This window comes from Lynx canadensis, chromosome D3 (assembly GCF_007474595.2).
Source record: "Lynx canadensis isolate LIC74 chromosome D3, mLynCan4.pri.v2, whole genome shotgun sequence".
Lineage (NCBI taxonomy): Eukaryota > Metazoa > Chordata > Mammalia > Carnivora > Felidae > Lynx > Lynx canadensis.
Window position 1 is genome coordinate 75120269 of NC_044314.2, and position 18020 is coordinate 75138288.

Sequence of the window (18020 nt, forward strand, 5' to 3'; positions counted from 1 at the left end):
GTCTCTATATTATATTTACAGATACCTGGGAGAAAAATCTCTGTGCGTAGGGGCAAAAACGCGAAGGAAAACATCCAAAGCATTAACAGCTTAAGTTGTGCTTAAGTGAGACTATAGGTGATGGTTTTTCTTTATTTTTTTACCATGCATTTCTTAGACTTAAAAATATATACACATTAAAATCTTAGAAAGGAAAAATAAACTTCTATTCAGGGTCAATACATCTGGAAACAAATAAATTTTAAGCCCAGAGCCACTCACCCCAGCTGGTGAATTCCCATTTCATCTGCACATAGAAATCCGGAGCCTGAAGGACAAAGGTTTAAAGTAAATGACCCTTGGCGCCATAAACTAAATGCAAACATGGTAAGGGTTAATGAGGTTTTAGAGGGGGAGGACGAGAGAACAGAGAAAATAAGAAGAAACATAAAATGCAAACCCGTCAACAATAAGTGCTTATTTTATACGCAGGCTGATATTTTACCTCGATATAAAATATGTCTAGACAGTCAATAAAGTTAACTGAAGGCAACAAGGTTAGAGGGGGATAAAATCAAATCTGATTTAGGAGAGTCTGGTTCCTAACAGTAGCAGAAAGATGAGCCTGGAAGATGGGCTTACGCACTGCCAGGCAGTGTGGGTAACAGACTGTCCTGGGCAGCGAGAAAGGAATGTCAAGTCCGTCTATTCTACAGGGAACTTGACTGTAAAAGTTTGTGTGCTGGCAAGTGCTTCATATTCACTGGACCTCGAAACCAGAAGAGGCTGCCAGACATCACTTCCCCAGGAAATTGATTTTCCCTCCAGTTAAGAGACAGACTTCTGCCCTCATTTTCCTCTTAAACTTTTAGTACTTGGCTTTATAAAATTTTACACCACCAGAGCAGCCCTGTTTAGGATGACTTTCTGACCTACCATGAATTCTGTAATTTTCTTTTAATGTTTATTTATTTTTGACATAGAAAGAGTGTGCACACATAGGGGGTTAGGGGGTTGGGGGTGGGGAGGAGGAGAGAGAAAGGAAGACAGAGAATCCAAAGCAGGTTCGGTCAGCACAGAGCCCGATGTGGGGCTCGAACCCACCAATGAGATCATGACCTGAGCCAAAGTCGGATGCTCAACCAACTGAGCCACCCAGGCGCCCCTGATCTGCCACGAATTTTTACAGAAGGTTCTTGGAGAGCTCTTAAGAAGTCCAGCAGTTACCATCCAAGAAGAGAAATGCTAGAAATCCCAGATGTTGTTCTGTTCCTTCCCACCCCCGTGGTTTGTCACAGTTTTTACAGGACAGGACAGGAAGGGCAAGGATCTAGCCTAGAGTAAAACCACAATCCCAGTGATGGGCAAAGGCCCTCTGAGGGGCAGCACACAAGAAAAGGTGGGCTTGTTTTAAGGAGACTGTTGAAAGACAAAATGTCAACCACAGCATCTGGTGCCACTGGGCACACAGGTCATTCACAGGCTGTCTACACCTTCAAGCAGAGAGCACAGTACAATGCAGTTTACTGCTATGGATCAATACAGGTAAGAAAAGAAAGTCCTTTACACTGAATTTTTTAAAAGAGGGTGAGTCCACATTAAGTCATTTGCTGTTTTGCTGAGTGGGCAGATGTGTTTTTAGTTCCTCCTCTGGTACGTTAGATAAGAAAACAATAAACCCACTTGGTCTTTGCACACCAGACACAACTGTTTAAAAACAATGCATACAACCATTTCGTATTTCATGGAAGGATTCATGCAGCCCATGAAAAAGGAGTATCTCTAGGAATGCTTTTGCTTGAGTGTCATACAAATATGTCTTTAAAAAAGAGTGCTCACAGCAAAGGAAACAATCAGTAAAACTAAAAGGCAACCAACAGAATGGGAGAAGATATTTGCAAACGACATATCAGACAAAGGGTTAGTATCCAAAATCTATAGAGAACTTATCAAACTCAACACCCAAAAACCAAATAATCCAGTGAAGAAATGGGCAAAAGACATGAATAGACACTTCTCCAAAGAAGACATCCAGATGGCCCAACTGACACATGAAAAAATGCTCAATGTCACTCATCATCAGGGAAATACAAATCAAAACCATGAGATACCACCTCACACCTGTCAGAATGGCTAACGTTAACAACTCAGGCAACAACAGATGTTGGTGAGGATGCAGAGAAAGAGGATCTCTTTTGCACTGCGAACTGATGGGAATCCAAACTGGTGCAGCCACTGTGGAAAACAGTGTGGAGGTTCCTCAAAAAACTAAAAATAGAACTACCCTACAACCCAGCAATTGCACTACTATGTATTTATCCAAGGGATACAGGTATGCTGTTTCAAAGGGGCATGTGCACCCCCATGTTTATAGCAGCACTATCAACAATAGCCAAAGTATGCAAAGAGCCCAAATGTCCATCGATGGATGAATGGATAAAGAAGATGTGGTATATATATACAATGGAGTATTACTCAGCAATCAAAAAGAATGAAATCTTGCCATTTGCAACTACATGGATGGAACTGGAGGGTATTATGCTAAGTGAAATTAGTCAGTCAGAGAAAGACAAAAATCATATGACTTCACTCATATGAGGACTTTAAGAGACAAAACAGGGGAACATAAGGAAAAGGAAACAAAAATAATATAAAAACAGGGAGGGGGACACAACAGAAGAGACTCATAAATATGGAGAACAAACTGAGGGTTCCTGGAGGGGTTGTGGGAAGGGGGATGGGCTAAACGGGTAAGGGGCATTAAGGAATTTACTCCGAAAATCATTGTTGCAGTATATGCTAACTAATTTGGATGTAAATTTAAAAAATTTTAAATTAAAATTAAAAAAAAAAAAAAGAGTGCTCAGATAACGGGCAGTGATTGGCTTACTCATTGCAAAACTGTTCCTTTCCTCAACAGAGCTGTTAATTTTTCTCAAGAAAAATTTTTCTCAAGAAATATTGACTAAAGCTGTGCAGCGGACTTATCTGGCAAATATCTTTGGAGATATTTTGGGAAGCTCACTCATGTGCTTAAATGGAGAATAAATGACAGGAAGATTGAGGCACAGGTCCTTTCTTGTCTCCTGTTGCCCTGAGAATATTGCACAACTGACTCCTAAGAACATTGCTGCAGGTAACAAAGACTGTCTGAAAAATGGCAGCCGTCATGCAAAATGGTCGATGAGCCTGGAGGCAAACTGCTATAAAAATGACCCTCGAGTATCACAGAGCCCATAAACCTTAATTCACAGATAACTGTCATTACTGGCCAAAAGCCACTGGGCTGTCAACAAACGAAGCCAACAGATTTGAAGTCAAAAAATGCTAATGGCTGGAGTCAACAGGTGTGGCAAGGAGAAGGTGCACACAGACATCGGAGCTCACGGGCCCTGGAAACCCCGGTACAGTAACCAATGCTCATCACAATTTCCTCAAGATGACCTGTGCTCAGAAGGCCACTGTTAAGAAGACGAGCACCCGGAAAATTAGTTGATGTATATTTGTCTTAAGCTATCATGTTTAAGTAGCACTTAAAAGGGTAGGTCTAGTGACCCAGAAACGTAATTTGTGAAAGACCTCATACATTTAGTAGAAAAGCAACAATACTATTTGGTATTAAACAGAGCATGTTTATGACTGAAAAACTCTCACGAAGGTACACGTGGATGTCCAATTGTGTCTCCGGCTACGCTGTCAGCAATTGACCCACATCATGGCATCGTCAGATTTTTACGGATACCTCGAGAATCTTCTGGAGCAGCTCAGGCACCCCTTCCAGGGCCATGGACGTGTTGTGGTAGTCCCGGTGCTGCAGAACGGCGCACACCATCTCGGGGTCACCAGTGCTCACAGCCTCGTGTAAAACTGGAAACCAAAATGGTGAAACGTCATCACCCAGTAGTCTCATGCTCTCTGACAAATTCCTCAGCCAGTCTGAAAAGAATCTACAGATCAAAGACTAACATTTTCTTCAGAGACACAGAGGCTACAGTCCCACCTCACTTTTATGACCATGGCTGCTTATAGCTAGTACTCTTAACAGTGAAAAGAAAATACAGCAATCGTAGCCTCTTGATCAAACCAACTTCGATCCTCCCCCCACACCCCCTTTCTTCCCACTGGTTCTGAAATCCTGCGTGTCTTCAGAGAGCTGAGCTGGCTTTATCTGTGTGATCGCACAACTGTGGTCACGTGGGGATCGGGCAGGTAGCGCTTATGCATCTCCTTGTTCAGCCAACATAAAATCACTCTGACCGACAGTATGATAGATAGCTTGCAGTCAAGTGAAATGCCAGAGTTTCATTGGAAAAGGCTACTTTTAGCCATAATTTCTTTTTGATTTTGCCTATGCTGACAGATTCACTGGAGTTAACATCACATTCCTCAGAGGGAGTCCGGCCTCCATACTCGTGTATGGTACAAGGGTTTGTACTCAGAGCTGCTTTCTGGATAGGAGTCACCCTCTACCGAGGGCTTCTGGCCCAGGACACAATTCTGACCATCGTGCTGCAGGCCAGCCAGCAAGCCTCCAAGGCCCTCATCAACTCACCCCGGTCCCTGGTCCCAAGAGAGAAAGAGTCTTAAGGTAAAAATAACCTGAGGACAATTATAATTGGGACTGGCCTTTATTCAGTTTGGTTTCAGATGAAAGCAAAACAAAAGGTTTTCAATTTGATTTTAAAAGTATACTTGCCTGTCCATCCCTCACGATTTTCTTTTGTAACATCTGCTTTATGTCGGAGCAAGACTCTAGCAGATTCCAAATGTCCCAGAGAAACAGCAAGGTGCAGTAAGGTTCGACCTCGTGGATCCAGAGCCTCCACATTCTGTGAAGTAAACACTAGTGCTTACAGGATCGTATACTGTATGTTATATCAAAACATGGAAATGTGTTTAAGAGATAAAATTTAGTATAAAAATCGGGGCGCCTGGGTGGCTCGGTCAGTTAAGTGTCCGACTCCTGATTTCAGCTCAGGTCATGATCTCACGGTTCGTGAGTTCAAGTCCCGGGTCAGACTCTGAGCTGGCAGTGCAGAGCCTGCTTGGGATTCTCTCTCCCCCTCTCTCTGCCCCTCCTGCTCACGCTCTCTCTCAAAATAAATAAATAAGTTTAAAAAAATTTTAATTTAGTATAAAAATAGAAAATAGTATTTACACATTAACTACAGAAATATGTAGGAAAATGAATGCTTGCACATGGGCGTGGTTGAAATATTAATTTGGCTATAAATAAAGATGATAACTACTGAGTTCCTTTTTCTATAAAGTTAAATGCCTAATAAATAAACGTTGGCTATAAGCCTCAGATAATGAAACACATCTTTTGCTCTCAACGGCACTCAAAGTAAGACTAAGTAAAGGCTAGGAGCTTTCATGAAATGCAGCCACCCTCTGACACAGAACATGGGGGACTTCTCAAGCATATGTCACACTCAGGTCTAGAACCGGAAGTGTAGGACTTCAAGCAAAACTGAAAGTTCAGAAGATAATTTGGGTCAGAATAAAATTACATTCTCTAGCTGGGTTCCCACCAAAACGCCACTCTCATTACTCTGAATGGATTTCCAAGCGCCCTAACGTAGCAGCATCCACGGGTCCTGTGACACACATGACCTGCCAGGCGTGTATGTGGACATATTTATAGGTAAATGTGAGAACAAGCACATGCCGTTTTGGTCCATTTCCCCTTGAAGGTTTTCTTCCCCGTGCCAGACACAGCGGTTTGGCTTTCGCTCTTTATGCCTATTCCAGCCCGCCCTCTGCCACCTGCGTTGGGTGGCCAGAGCCAAGTGGCAGTTTCTCTGGCGGGAGCTCAGTCTGAACGCTGAATGCTGCCTCCCAAAGATGACACTGAACGTTCTTCCAAGGACACAGTAAACTGCCATGGGACTTTTGGGATATAAAAGTGCCATCTACTTCTTAGAAGATGTGCTTTCTCTTGATTTGAGATGCCGGTTGCTACGCAGCCTCCACAGATACCCAGAACATGCCACGTACTGGCCATAGGGGAGGAAGGCAAACACAACGAGGCAACTGCTGTCCACCAGCTACTGAACTTCCCTGCTTTGCTAATTGCATCATGGCCACTCTGCAGTGAAGACAGGAACTGTTATCGAGGAATAACAGCAGTGGCGGAAGGCATTCTGCTGAGTGAACACACGTCCTCCTGGACCAATCCCAGGCCTCAGTGTTCTCTCAGGCACTGGAATACCAACACATCTCCTGGCATGGGGCCCAGGGCACCTCCCAGGATTCCCTGGCTTTTCCCAAGGGTATGGCTTGTCTATCTCACCAAAGACTGAGAATTCCAAAGGGCCAGATCCAAGTCTTATATTTCTTAGCTTCCTCCACCACCCTAGTCTCTACTCTGCAGTAAATCATTGTTTTTAAAAAAGTAATACAGCTAAGACTTTTAACTGAGTTGAAGTTTAGCAGGAAAGAAATAATTAGCAAATTCATTATTTCCTTACACGTCTGTTATATAGACTGTTTTCTCACCAAACAAGTTCAGTCTACAGGAGAGGTTTTGGGTTTAGGACACGGCCTGACAGACAGGAAATGCTTAACAATATTTATCACAGAAATGGGGAAATTCTACCTAATGCAAGTCACACCCCAGAACAAAACTAACATCTCAGACTAAGGATTGACACCCAAGCTCCTGGGCAACCACTAGATATGATGTGTAAAATCAAAGCCAAATACACTAAGTTGTTGGCTCTTTCCTATTTCGAACCACAGGTAAAACCACATGTATGAGATGGACAGCAGCACATTGTGTATTTTGCTAATTGTAGCTCTGAAGGGCCTCATGTGTCTCTTTCTCCTTTGAAAGGAGAGAAGGAAAGACTACTATATTATGGTGACTGTTATTAAAAACAGCGGATGACTGTGCCAGGGGCACCTGGGTGGGCTCAGTCGATGAAGCATCCAACTCTTGATTTCAGCTCAGGTCATGAACCCACGGTTCGTGGGTTTGAGCCTCGTGCCTGGCTCTGCAATGACAGTGTGGAGCCTGCTTGAGATTCTCTCTCTCTCAATCTCTCTCTCTCTCTCTCTTTCTCTGCCCCTCCCTGACTCATGCTCTCTTTCTCCTTCAAAATAAATAAACTTTGAACTTTTTTTTTTTAAACAGTGGATGATTAAAGTAGAAATTAGCAAAACAGGATAGCAAATCAACACAGAAAAATCAACAAAACTAAAAATTGGTTCTTGGTAAATATCAACAAAATTGACAAACTTTCAGCTAGTTTGACCAAGAAATGAAAGAGAAAAGACTCCAGTTACTGAAAGGAGGAATGAAAGAGGGGATATCACTACCAACTCTACAGAAACACAAAATATTTAAAAGGAATACTATGAACAACTGTATGCCAACTGAGTAACAGAACTTAAATGAAAGGCACATATTCCTAGACAGATACAAACTAGCAAAACTGACTGAAGAAAAAACAGAAAATCTTAACAATTTCTAACAAGGGACTGAATCAGTAATTTTTAAACTTCCCAGGAAAAAAAGTCTCAGGCCCAGATCACTTCACTGGTGGATTCTACCAAACATTCAAAGAATTAATATCAATTCTTCACAAACTCTTCCAAAAAAATGGAAGATAAAGGAAAACTTCCCACCTCACTGTACGAGCCCAGTATTATCCTGACGACAAACGCATCACAAAAAAAGAAAACCACAGCCCACTACCCCTTACAAAGATAGACGCAAAATCCTCAACAATATATTAGCAAAACAAATTTAGCAACACATAAAAAGAGCTGTTCAACACCAGGACCAAGTGAGATTTATCCTGAATGCAAAGGTGGATTAACATCTGATGAGTAGTGTAATATATCGTATCAATAGAATAAGATAAAATAAAAAACGCATTATCATCTCAGTAGATGCATGTGAATGTGCTCTGAAATACTAACCTTCAAAGATGATGGTATTAGAAGTGGGGCCTCTGGGAGGTGCTTAGGTCATGAGGGTGGGGCCCTCATGAGTGGAATTAGTGTCTTAGCAAAAGAGACCCCAGAGAGCTTGCCAGCCCCCCTCCCACCATGTGAGGACACAGTGAGAAAGCTACTGCTAGGAACCAGGAAGAGAGCCCTCTCCAGCCATCACACCTAATCTGCTGCACCATTTTCTTGGACTTAGAGCCCCCTGAACTGTAAGAAATTAATTTCCATTGTTTATAAACTATGCCGTCTATGGTATTTTGTTACAGCAGCCCAAACAAGACTAAGCTCTAAACTGATCATCAGCCCAGGGCACCTGGCTGGCTCAGGCAGTTAAGCATCCGACTCTTCAGCTCAGGTCATGATCTCACGGTTCGTGAGCACACAGCCTGCTTGGGATTCGCTTTCTCTCCCTCTCTCTCTGCCTCTCCCCGGCTGGTGCTTGCTTGCTCGCTCGCTCTCTCTCTCTCTCTCTCTCTCTCTCAAAATAAATAAATAAACTTAAAAAAAAATAAATTGAGGGGCGCCTGAGTGGCTCAGTTGGTTAAGTGTCAAACTTCAGCTCAGGTCTTGATCTGGCAGTTCATGAGTTCAAGCCCTACATGGGGCTTTGTGCTGACAGCTCAGAGCCTGGACCCTGCTTCACATTCTGTGTCTCTCTCACTCTCTGCGTCTCCCCAGCTCATGCTCTGTCTCTCTCTCTCTTTCTCAAAAATAAATAAAGATTAAAAAAGTTAAATTAAAAAAAATAAGTTGATCATAAACCCAAATGTAAGAGCTAAAACAACAGAACCCTTAGAAGAAAAATAGGAGTATGTCTTTGTGACCTTGGGTTAGGTAAAATCTAATCAGACACAAAACCAAAAGCATAAGAGACCAAAGAAAATACAGACAAACTGCACTTCACCAGAATCGAACACTTTTGTACCTCACATGATATCATAAAAAAGGAAAAACAAACAAACAAACAAACAAAAAAACATTCCACAGAATGGGAAAAAAATAGTTTCAAGTCATTTATCCGATAAGGGGCTAGTATCCAGAATATATGAAGAACCTTAACTTCTCGAGAATAAAAAAGACAAATAACCCAATGTTTAAATGAAAATAGGATTGGAATAGACATTTCTTCAAAGAAGATATGCCAGTGCAAAGAAGTACGTGAAAAGAGATTCAATTTCACTAACCACTAGGGGAATGTCCATCAAAACTGCAGTTAGGTAGCACTGCACACCCACTAGGATGACTGCAGTCATAAAGACTAGCAAGTGTTGACATGAACGTGGAGCAACTGGAACCCTCATCCACTGCTGGTGGGAATGTAAAATGGGTGCAGCCAATTTGGAAAAACAATTGGCAGTTCCTCAAAATGTCAAATATAGGGGCGGCTGGGTGGCTCAGTTGGTTAATCACCCCATTTCAGCTCAGGTCATGATCTCGCAGCTCGTGAATTTGAGCCCCGCGTTGGGCTCTGCGCTGACAGCTCCAGACCCTGGAGCCTGCTTCAGACTCTGTGTCCCCTCCATCTCTCTCTGCTCCTCTCCTGATCTTTCTCTCTCAAAAATAAACAAACGTTAAAAAAAAATTTTACTAAAAAAAAAAAATAACTCAAGTGTGGGTTAAAAGAAAAAAAAAGTCAAACATAGAGTGACCATATGACCCCACAATTCCTCTCGTATTTACCCAAGAAAAAGAAAAACACACTCATATGAAAACTTATACACAAATGTGCATAGTAGCATTATTCATATAGCGAAATAGTGGCAGGGGGGAACAAAAATATCCATCAGCTGGTAAATGGATAAACAAAATGTGGTACACCCAGACAATGGAATATTATTCGGCCATAGAAAAGAATGAAGTACTGATAAATACCACACGTGGATGAACCTCCAAAACGTGCTACATGAAAGAAGCCAGACACAAAAGGCCACATACTGTATGATTCCATTTGTAGGAAGCATCCAGAATAGGCAATCTATAGAGGCAGCAAGTAGATTCGTGGTCTCCTGGGGCTGAAGAAGTTGAGGGGAAATCGGGAGTGATTCAGGGGGATGGGGTTTCTTTTTGGGGTAATGAAGATGTTCTGGAATTTGATAGTGGTGATGGTGACACAACTCAGTTAATATACTAAAAACCACTGAATGATACACTTTAATGGGTGAATTATATCTCAACAAAGATGTTTAAACAAAAACCTACGTAAAAAAAAAAAATCCTACGTATGTATGTGCTTTATGTAATACGTACAACTAACCTATTATCTATATACTGTTTAACGAATTGCTTAATTTCGGTTGGACTTCAGTTTGCTCCCTTGTAAACTGGGAACAATAAAAAACACCTACCTTACAGAGTTCTTACAAGAGTTAAGGCACAATACTTAACCCCGTAGAAGCACTAAGAATTAGCTCTTATTATCATACACCCACATATGGAGTTTCATATAAGCTGAAACTTTCTCCCTAACAGGGATCTGTTCAAATTTCATTACAGTTAATATAAGGGTCTCCAACCAACGACATTAGCTCGGTGGGCGAGAGCTTTTGGAATTAAACTGGAATTCACATTGGAAGCTGATCACTTTGGTTTTTCCTTTAGCTTTCTTCAATCATGAACTGTACCAAATTAAAAATGCTCACCTCTTTAAATTATAACAGTTCCCCCAAAGAGGAACAGGAATGAGAGAGTTCTGCACATCTCCTTCCTATGTGCTAATTTAAGCCCACTAACTTTGCTTGCTCCAAGCCTTGTTTACATCCTGCCACCCTCCGGAGGCAGGAAGAGGCCAAGCTTTGAGTGTAGGCTGCAGAGCCAGATGATAGGCCCGCTTCCAGGCCCTGACCGGCCTCAGGTGAATTTCTCAAACCTTCTGGGCCTCCCCACCGCACCTAGCACCTAGCACCTCGCATGAAGCAAGTGCTTCATAAACTTTCACTGTGACCTCTTGCAGGGCCTCCGGGAAGAGGCTGCTAACTGGCCTTCCATTCTCTCAGGAGTCAACCACCCTCATTCCTGTGCATCTCAGACTGCCCTGGTCCTCTGCGGCTGTGGCCCACACTGACTCCCCCACCCCAAATCAGGCAGGAAATGGTATCCATGGGTGTAGTTCCCTCCGGTGAGCCTGAGCCCCCAGGGCCACGGGAGAGCACCCGAGAGCAGGCTAGCTCTTCATCTTGGATGCCTGGCTCCTGGCAGGATGCCAGCCAACAGGCGCCAACCTGAATGTGCACCCAGTGCCCGACTTGGCCTGCCGTAGACTGGGGCGAGAACCCCGGGGTGGCTCCCTGTTCAGCTCTGAGTACTGCTGCTGCCTAGAACATCCTCTTCCTCTTGCCCTGATGGTGGTGGGCTTTCACCTGCTGGCTTCCTAACTGGGGGCTGGCTGTCGAGTTGGGCCTCATCTGCCACCCTCCACCCTACTGGGTCCTGGGTACCCCCCCCCCGCCCCACCACACATATAAGGTACATTGCTGACCTTTACATATGTCCCTGTTAAGTGTTCACTCATTCTCCCAGCATCTGTAAGAAGGCCGGAGATGTTTCACAGACCTCTCTACCTAAATGACAAACATCATAACCATGACACAAATCATCTCCACTGCACAACTTCAAGGCCCCACTGAATATTAAAGACCAGAGAGCTGATGCGTTAAGAGGCACTTAATAAAGTGCTTCTGCTGAGCCAACATGGAAAGCCTAAAACTACTGCAGAGTTGGCAAACTCCACGCTCCAGCTTGCAGCAAGACCTCAGGGTGGGGGCTGACTCACACACACTCACAAACGTGCCTGTCCTCTTCCTCTGGATGAACTTGATTCTTTCTGTGCTGCTGCTCTTAGAACAAAACACAATTCTTACAGCCACCCATGTGCCTGCTTCAAGTCTCACTCGTGGGATGGAAGGAATGAAGGACCGGCCAGCAGAGGCTTTCTGGCAAATGAAACGCCAAGTGAAACAGCTGCTTGTACTGCTGGGCGACAGGAACTTTTTGTTTTTAATTATGCAGCCAGTATAGGTTCCTTGCAGAAAAACTGGAGCATACAGAAAAGAAACAGAATCACAGCAGCAATGATGACACAGGAGGTTACTCCCATTTACTATGTGGCCGCACTCTCCGATCTGTTCTCTGCCTTATTGTCTGCAACCGTGAAATGGAGGTACTTTTATGGAAAGAAGTAGAATGGAAGGGTTAAGAATACAGCACCAGGGCAGAGTCCAGCTCTCTGAGTCCACACCCTGGTGCAGCCACTGGCTAAGCATGCAACTGAGCCTCTCCACCTCATCTGGTTTCCTTATCTGTAAAATGGGGATCGTGATAGCATTTACTCCAGGGGATTCGGTGTGAGAATCAAATCTAAAAGTGCATATAAAGCACTTTGCCACAGTGCCTGGCAAAAGAGTAGGCTTGCAGTGCTACTCTCCCTGTTTTTACAGATGAAACAATCCAGCAAGGGTGAAGAACTAGCCCAGGCTCACAACGTAATCAACATTTAACAGAACTGCCTTTAAGTCACAGAAGTAGGAAGCTGTTGCATCATCAAGAGATCTTGACAAATGAGAAAGCAACGAAGTATCTCCTGTCACATATTTTAATGATGGCCACGTTCAACTTCTTAACCCTGAACCGGTTACATAATTTGCAGGGCCTAGCAGAAAATGAACACGCAAGGCTCCTTTTCCAAAAAAAAAAATAATGAGGAATTTCATGACAGTGACAGCAGAGCATTAAACCAAGCACAGGCCCTTGCTGACCACAGGTAGCACACACACCCTTGAAGCCAGCCAGCCCCATCTCGACCCCTTCAGTGGCCAAGTTTCAGGACTGAGATTAGATGACGTGGTCATGACAGTCAAGCTTTCAGGGGGAAGATGTTCTTTATGAATACACTTAACTACCTCTTATCCAGAGGAAACTGGTATACTCGGAAATGGTCTACAGTGATAACCGGTAATAGAGGCAAAACCAAATAATTAGCAAGAATGAGTATTGTTCCTTTGACTCCCTTGACAGTACAAGTTCACTCCAGGAAAATCTGCTGCAAAATTATAATTCTCTCATCACGAATGTGCTTAACATTTCTCAAGGGAAGAAGCACAGAGAACTTTCAATGGACATTTTTTTTTTTTTACACAGCTTACAGAATGTGGAGATAACTATGCCACATTTTTTTAACTATTTATTTTTGAGAGAGAAACACACACAGACAGAGCATGAGCGGGGTAAGGGCACAGAGAGAGGGAGACGCAGAATCCAAAGCAGGCTCCGAGCTCTGAGCGGCCAGCACAGAGCCCAATGCAGGGCTCGAGCTCTGAACCTGAGCCGAAGTCAGACGCTCAACCAACTGAGCCACCCGGGCGCCCCTGCCACATTTTAGACTATAACCGAGACTGTGTTCTTATCAAACAAGTTTTTCTACAGAGAAAAACTGCACTGCACTCAAACTCTTTTCTTCATCTCCAATGAATAGAAAGCCTGCTGTTTTCAGGAATCAGTGTTGAAAAAGTATGTGGTTTAATGATGATGACGAAATTGTCTAGCAAAAGGGAGCTTAGTTCTAGGACTTTCTTTGTACTTTATCTTACTATTTCACAAGAAACTGGGGGTAGCCCCAATACTGAGGAAGTGCAGATGCAAAACACAGCAGGACTGCCTGGGTCATTTTTCAACTGTCCAAGGTGAGACACTTTCAGCTGAGAGCAAAGTGATGGAGGATTCCCTCTGGGCCACGTCCAGTAACAGAAAGGGAATTAAATCACCAGGTATACCAGGACACCTAATGGTGACTCATTTACTCTGGGGGCATGATCTAATTAAGACCAATGACTCTTCCAATAAAAGTTTATTCTGTCTGGACAGAGGGTTTAAATGAAAAAAGAGCAACTTTTGACTTCCAGTGGGTGCTCAACAGATTTTTTAAGCAACACACTGGATAAAATGAAGTCAACAAGAGTTACACCAAAGTACAAATCCTTACCCTAACTGCTAAGTACGTGAGCTTGTAACTTGACTGCACCAATAACTCCCAGAATTGTTGAGGTGCCTTTAACATCCGGGTTCCTCAAGCAAAACACTACTGACATTTTGGGCCAGATAATTCTGTTGAGGGGAGCTGTCCTGTGCAGCGTAGGACGGTGGGCAGCGCCCTTGATCCCTACCTCTAAGATCCCAGTAGCTCCCATTCCCTACTTGTAGCACAAAAATGTCTCCATGCATTACCATTGGGAGTCAGAGGTGCGTGTTCAAATCACCTCCAATTGAGAACCACTGCTTTAAAGAGAAGGCAATAAATAAAAGACGAGGAATCAAAGCACTTTAGGACCAGAAGGGATTTTAAGAACCCTGTGCACCAGAGATTCTCAGACTTTGGTGTGTATCATCAGCCTCCCTGGGCCAGCGAGGGAACGTGCCTTGCCCAAGGTCACAGGGCGAGTTAGAACCTGGACTCCAAACCCCAACCAAGCCCTTTCATACAAAAAGGGTTGGGAGGAGGGGGGTGGGGGTGAGCGGTGCGTGCTGCTCTCACCTCTTTGGGAGAGGCAGTGGAGCCTAATTTGTTAAGACCGTGCACTCTGGAGCCAGTCGGCCGGAGTTAAAATCTCGACTTGGTATTTATTAGGTGGGCGACCTTACGCAAGGCACAGAAGCTCTGAGAGCCTCAGTTTCCTTCTATGGCAAATGTAATAAAGGTACCTACCTCCTAGGACTGTTGGAAAGGCAGTATAGATGGTTTATAAAGCCCTTGGCACAGGGCCTGGCACACAGTAAGCACTCCGATACACGTCCTACTATTACTGTCCCATGGCTGCAGAGGTGAAGAAGGGGTCTGCGGGGCCCCGAAGGCAGAGGGCTAGAGATGGGCTCAGGGGCTCGAAGCGACCCCTGACTCCCCCCACCCCTCACCGTGGGCGGACCCCCGCCCCGCCCCTCACCTGGCCCCGCAGCTCCTTCTCCAGCTGCCGGTAGTCGTTGTTCCAGACCAGGAGGTGCAAGGGGAAGTGGCCGCTGTTGTCGCGGGTCGAGGACATGGCGAGAAGGCCGCAGCCGGGCCCTCACCGCCCGCTTGACAAGCCTCAGCCTCGGCGGGGTCTCCGGTGCCCGCCCGGCGGCCGGCGAGAGAGAGAGAGAAAACGCAGCAAGCGAACGGCACGGTACGCGGCGGGGCGGCCTACGGGCCGGGTGCGGGGCGCGCGGGAGGTCGGGGGTCGCGGGCCGGGTCGGGGACGGGGGTCGGCCGCGCCCACCCCGCGCCCCGCCGCGCTCCCGCCCGCGCTGACAGCTCCCGAACCGACTTCTGCGGGCCGAACTGCCCCAAACTGGGAAGTGCGCGGGGCGAACCACCGCACACCGAGGCGGGGGGAGGCGAGGCCAGCCACCCGGCCCTTGGTCGGCCCGATTCCCCCTACCCCCAGATGCGCACCGGGAAACACAGTGCAAGCCCAAAAAAGAGAGGAAACTCTCTTCCTCAGCCCATGATCTCGACGTGGAAAACTCGGCCTACCCGTCACCAGCCCCTTTCCCCCTGCTCCAGCAAGCTCACATGGTTCGGCCCACAACTGGGCCTCTTCCATCGGCTCTGAGTTCAGGGGGTGACAGCGGAGGCCTGGACCAAACCATTCCAGTAACTGACTCCCTTGGAGCCTTTTTGGAACTGGGCAGTGCGTGCATGATTGGCCAGAAGCCATTTTGGAAGTGGGCAACACCAAACAAATTTAAAGGAAGGATTCTAAACTCTGGAGAAGTGGCGTTAAAGATTTGCATAACAAGGAGACAGTTCTTTCTCAGGGTTTCTCAACATCTGCACGTTTTAAAGTGAGCAATTTTCTTTCTGTGGGGGTTGTCCCGTGCTTTGTAGGATGCCTTTCTATCCACGAGATGCCACTAGCACTCCCGCCCCAAATGTCTCCAGACACTGCCAAATGACCCTTGGAAGAGAACCATCATTCCCAGTTGAGAACCACTGTTCTCATCTGAACTCCGAACTGGGTGAAGATTCAAAGTTACCTATGGCAGTGGTTTATTCCACATATGAGGCTCATCTATTTTTGAAGCTAGCCAGTTGAATTTTGGATTATGGCAGAAAAGGCCATACTTGGGTAGATACTACCCAAACGTGACCACAGCTTGCAAATATTAAGTTCATTCTTTGGATTTCAACCTAAGGCACTACAGCTCTTTGATTCAATGAAGAGCCAAGTCAACTTGACAGCTACTCACCAGCGTAAGCTATTTGCACAGTTGTCTACAACGAGACCACACAGCTGGGCAAAGTTATTTAATGCATCCTGAAAGCATACCCTCCACCTCCCCTGCTTGTGCACATCCAGCTTTTCAGATGCCTGCAACAGCAGCTGTTCAAGAAGCCTGGCCTAATCCATTGTCCACACGTGTTGAGTCCAGAAGATTTGTGAGTCTGTGAACCAAAACAGGATGCAGGAGCATCAGGATGGCACCCAGAGGCTCTCACTCTGGAATGTGTGGGAATTATGCAGCTATTCCTACACCACACATTTATCAAAATAGAGAGGTGGCTGGGGGCGCCAGTGTGGTTCAGTTGGTTAAGGGTTTGACTCGATGTAGGCTCAAGTCGTGATCTCACAGTCATGAGATCAAGCCCCACCAACAGGCTGCTCGGGATTCTCTCTCTTCCCTCTTCCTCACACTCTCTTTCTCTCAAAATAAATAAATAAACATTGAAACAAAAACAAAAACAAAAACGGAGAGATGGACCAAAACCAGGGCTTCTTTGATCTCTTCCAAGACTTCCTATCTTTTCAGATGCTTTGTGCAATTTAATCTTTAATCTTTCTGTTCATCGTTCCATGTTTATTAAACATCTCTCCTATTCATAAGTTGAAAAACTCCACAGAATATCTAAAGTCAAAACAGTGCCTGACCCTTAAAAGGCATCCAGGATTTGCAGAATGGAGATCACGGTTGCATTTACATACAAGACATACAATAAATATTCATTAGCATAGGGTCACATCTCTTCTCTCATGCCGATTAATCTCCCCTCACTGTGTTCATTTCACACCATCCCATAAATCATTGTAGGTTATTATTCTTCTCAAAAACAAAAAAATTGAGATTAGAAAAGAATAGTAACACCAAATATCAATAATTGTGGGAGCTACTATTATTGAGTGCTTACTATGAGGCAGGCACACCACATTTTTCTGTTAAGTGATTCCATTTGTCTTTAGTCGCACAATAAATATTTAGCTCTGCAGGCCATATATGAGTTTCATGGAATATTCTTCATCCACTTCATCTTCTTTTTTTCTTTACAACACTTTAAAAATGTAAGAATCATTCTTATGTGGCATAACATGCAAAAAAACAAAACAAAACAAAACAACCGGTCCCATCAGCTCCATTTTGCAGATGAGACTAAAATTGCATTCAAAGACACATCTAACGTTCCTTATTTTACATATTTTATTGTAGATCTATCTACCACAACATAATATAAGCTTCATAAAGACAGGAAATTTTGTCTTCTTTGCTCAATTTTTTCTCCAGCGCTGGGAACAGTGTGTGGAACATAGATGCTCCACAAGTATTTATTGACCAAAAGAATGAATAAGTGAGTGAACTTGACCAGTTCTATTAAGTGACTTAACTATTGATTGCCTCAGGAAGGCTGTGGCTGCAGAGCTCTGGCGACTAGATTTTGCTGTTTCCCTTGGTATTAATCAGTGCGAGGACAAAGAATCTCCTCCAGAAAGGGAAACCCAAATTGAAGAAAACTTGTAAGCAGGGCAGAAGATGCTGCCCTCACTCAAGATGGCGACAAGGCAGCGTGCCCCTTCCTGTCACGTGATCTGCCCGTCAACGAAGGGCCCCTCCCCGCGCGTGCGTGCTGCGCCGCGGCTGCGAGGCGCTGAGGGGAGAGGCGCCTCCGCCAGCGCCGCCGCCGCCGCGGGGACCCGTTAGAGCGGAAGCGCTGCCGCCGCCGCCTTCGCTGTCCCCGGGACCCTGATTCCCTGCAGGTGGGAGGCGAGAGCCATGTCGAAGCGGCTTCGGAGCAGCGAGGTGTGCGCGGACTGTAGCGGGCCGGGTGAGTCGCACCGGCCAGGCCC

The 18020-nt window shown here is 45.0% G+C and overlaps 2 protein-coding genes across 16 annotated transcripts in view; one reads left to right on the top strand and one right to left on the bottom strand.

Annotated features, from left to right (window-relative positions):
• The window catches only part of ANKRD13A (ankyrin repeat domain 13A), a 32679-nt gene extending 17560 nt beyond the window's left edge, over positions 1–15119 (bottom strand). The window contains exons 1-4 of the mRNA XM_030335770.1: positions 14868–15119; positions 4676–4808; positions 3722–3846; positions 262–307 (exon numbers count right to left, since the gene is read on the bottom strand). Coding sequence (XP_030191630.1) covers positions 262–307; positions 3722–3846; positions 4676–4808; positions 14868–14963 — 400 coding nt within the window. The 5' untranslated portion in view covers positions 14964–15119. The remainder of the gene's footprint in view (positions 1–261; positions 308–3721; positions 3847–4675; positions 4809–14867) is intronic.
• A 2709-nt stretch (positions 15120–17828) lies between these two features.
• The window catches only part of GIT2 (GIT ArfGAP 2), a 52982-nt gene continuing 52790 nt past the window's right edge, over positions 17829–18020 (top strand). For 4 of the 15 annotated variants that reach the window (XM_030336307.1, XM_030336311.1, XM_030336310.1 and 1 more), the window contains exon 1: positions 17837–17998. In XM_030336307.1, coding sequence (XP_030192167.1) covers positions 17947–17998 — 52 coding nt within the window. In that variant the 5' untranslated portion in view covers positions 17837–17946. Of the gene's footprint in view, positions 17999–18020 lie in introns of all 15 variants that reach the window. The other 11 variants (XM_030336306.1, XM_030336308.1, XM_030336309.1 and 8 more) reach the window with 5 other exon arrangements.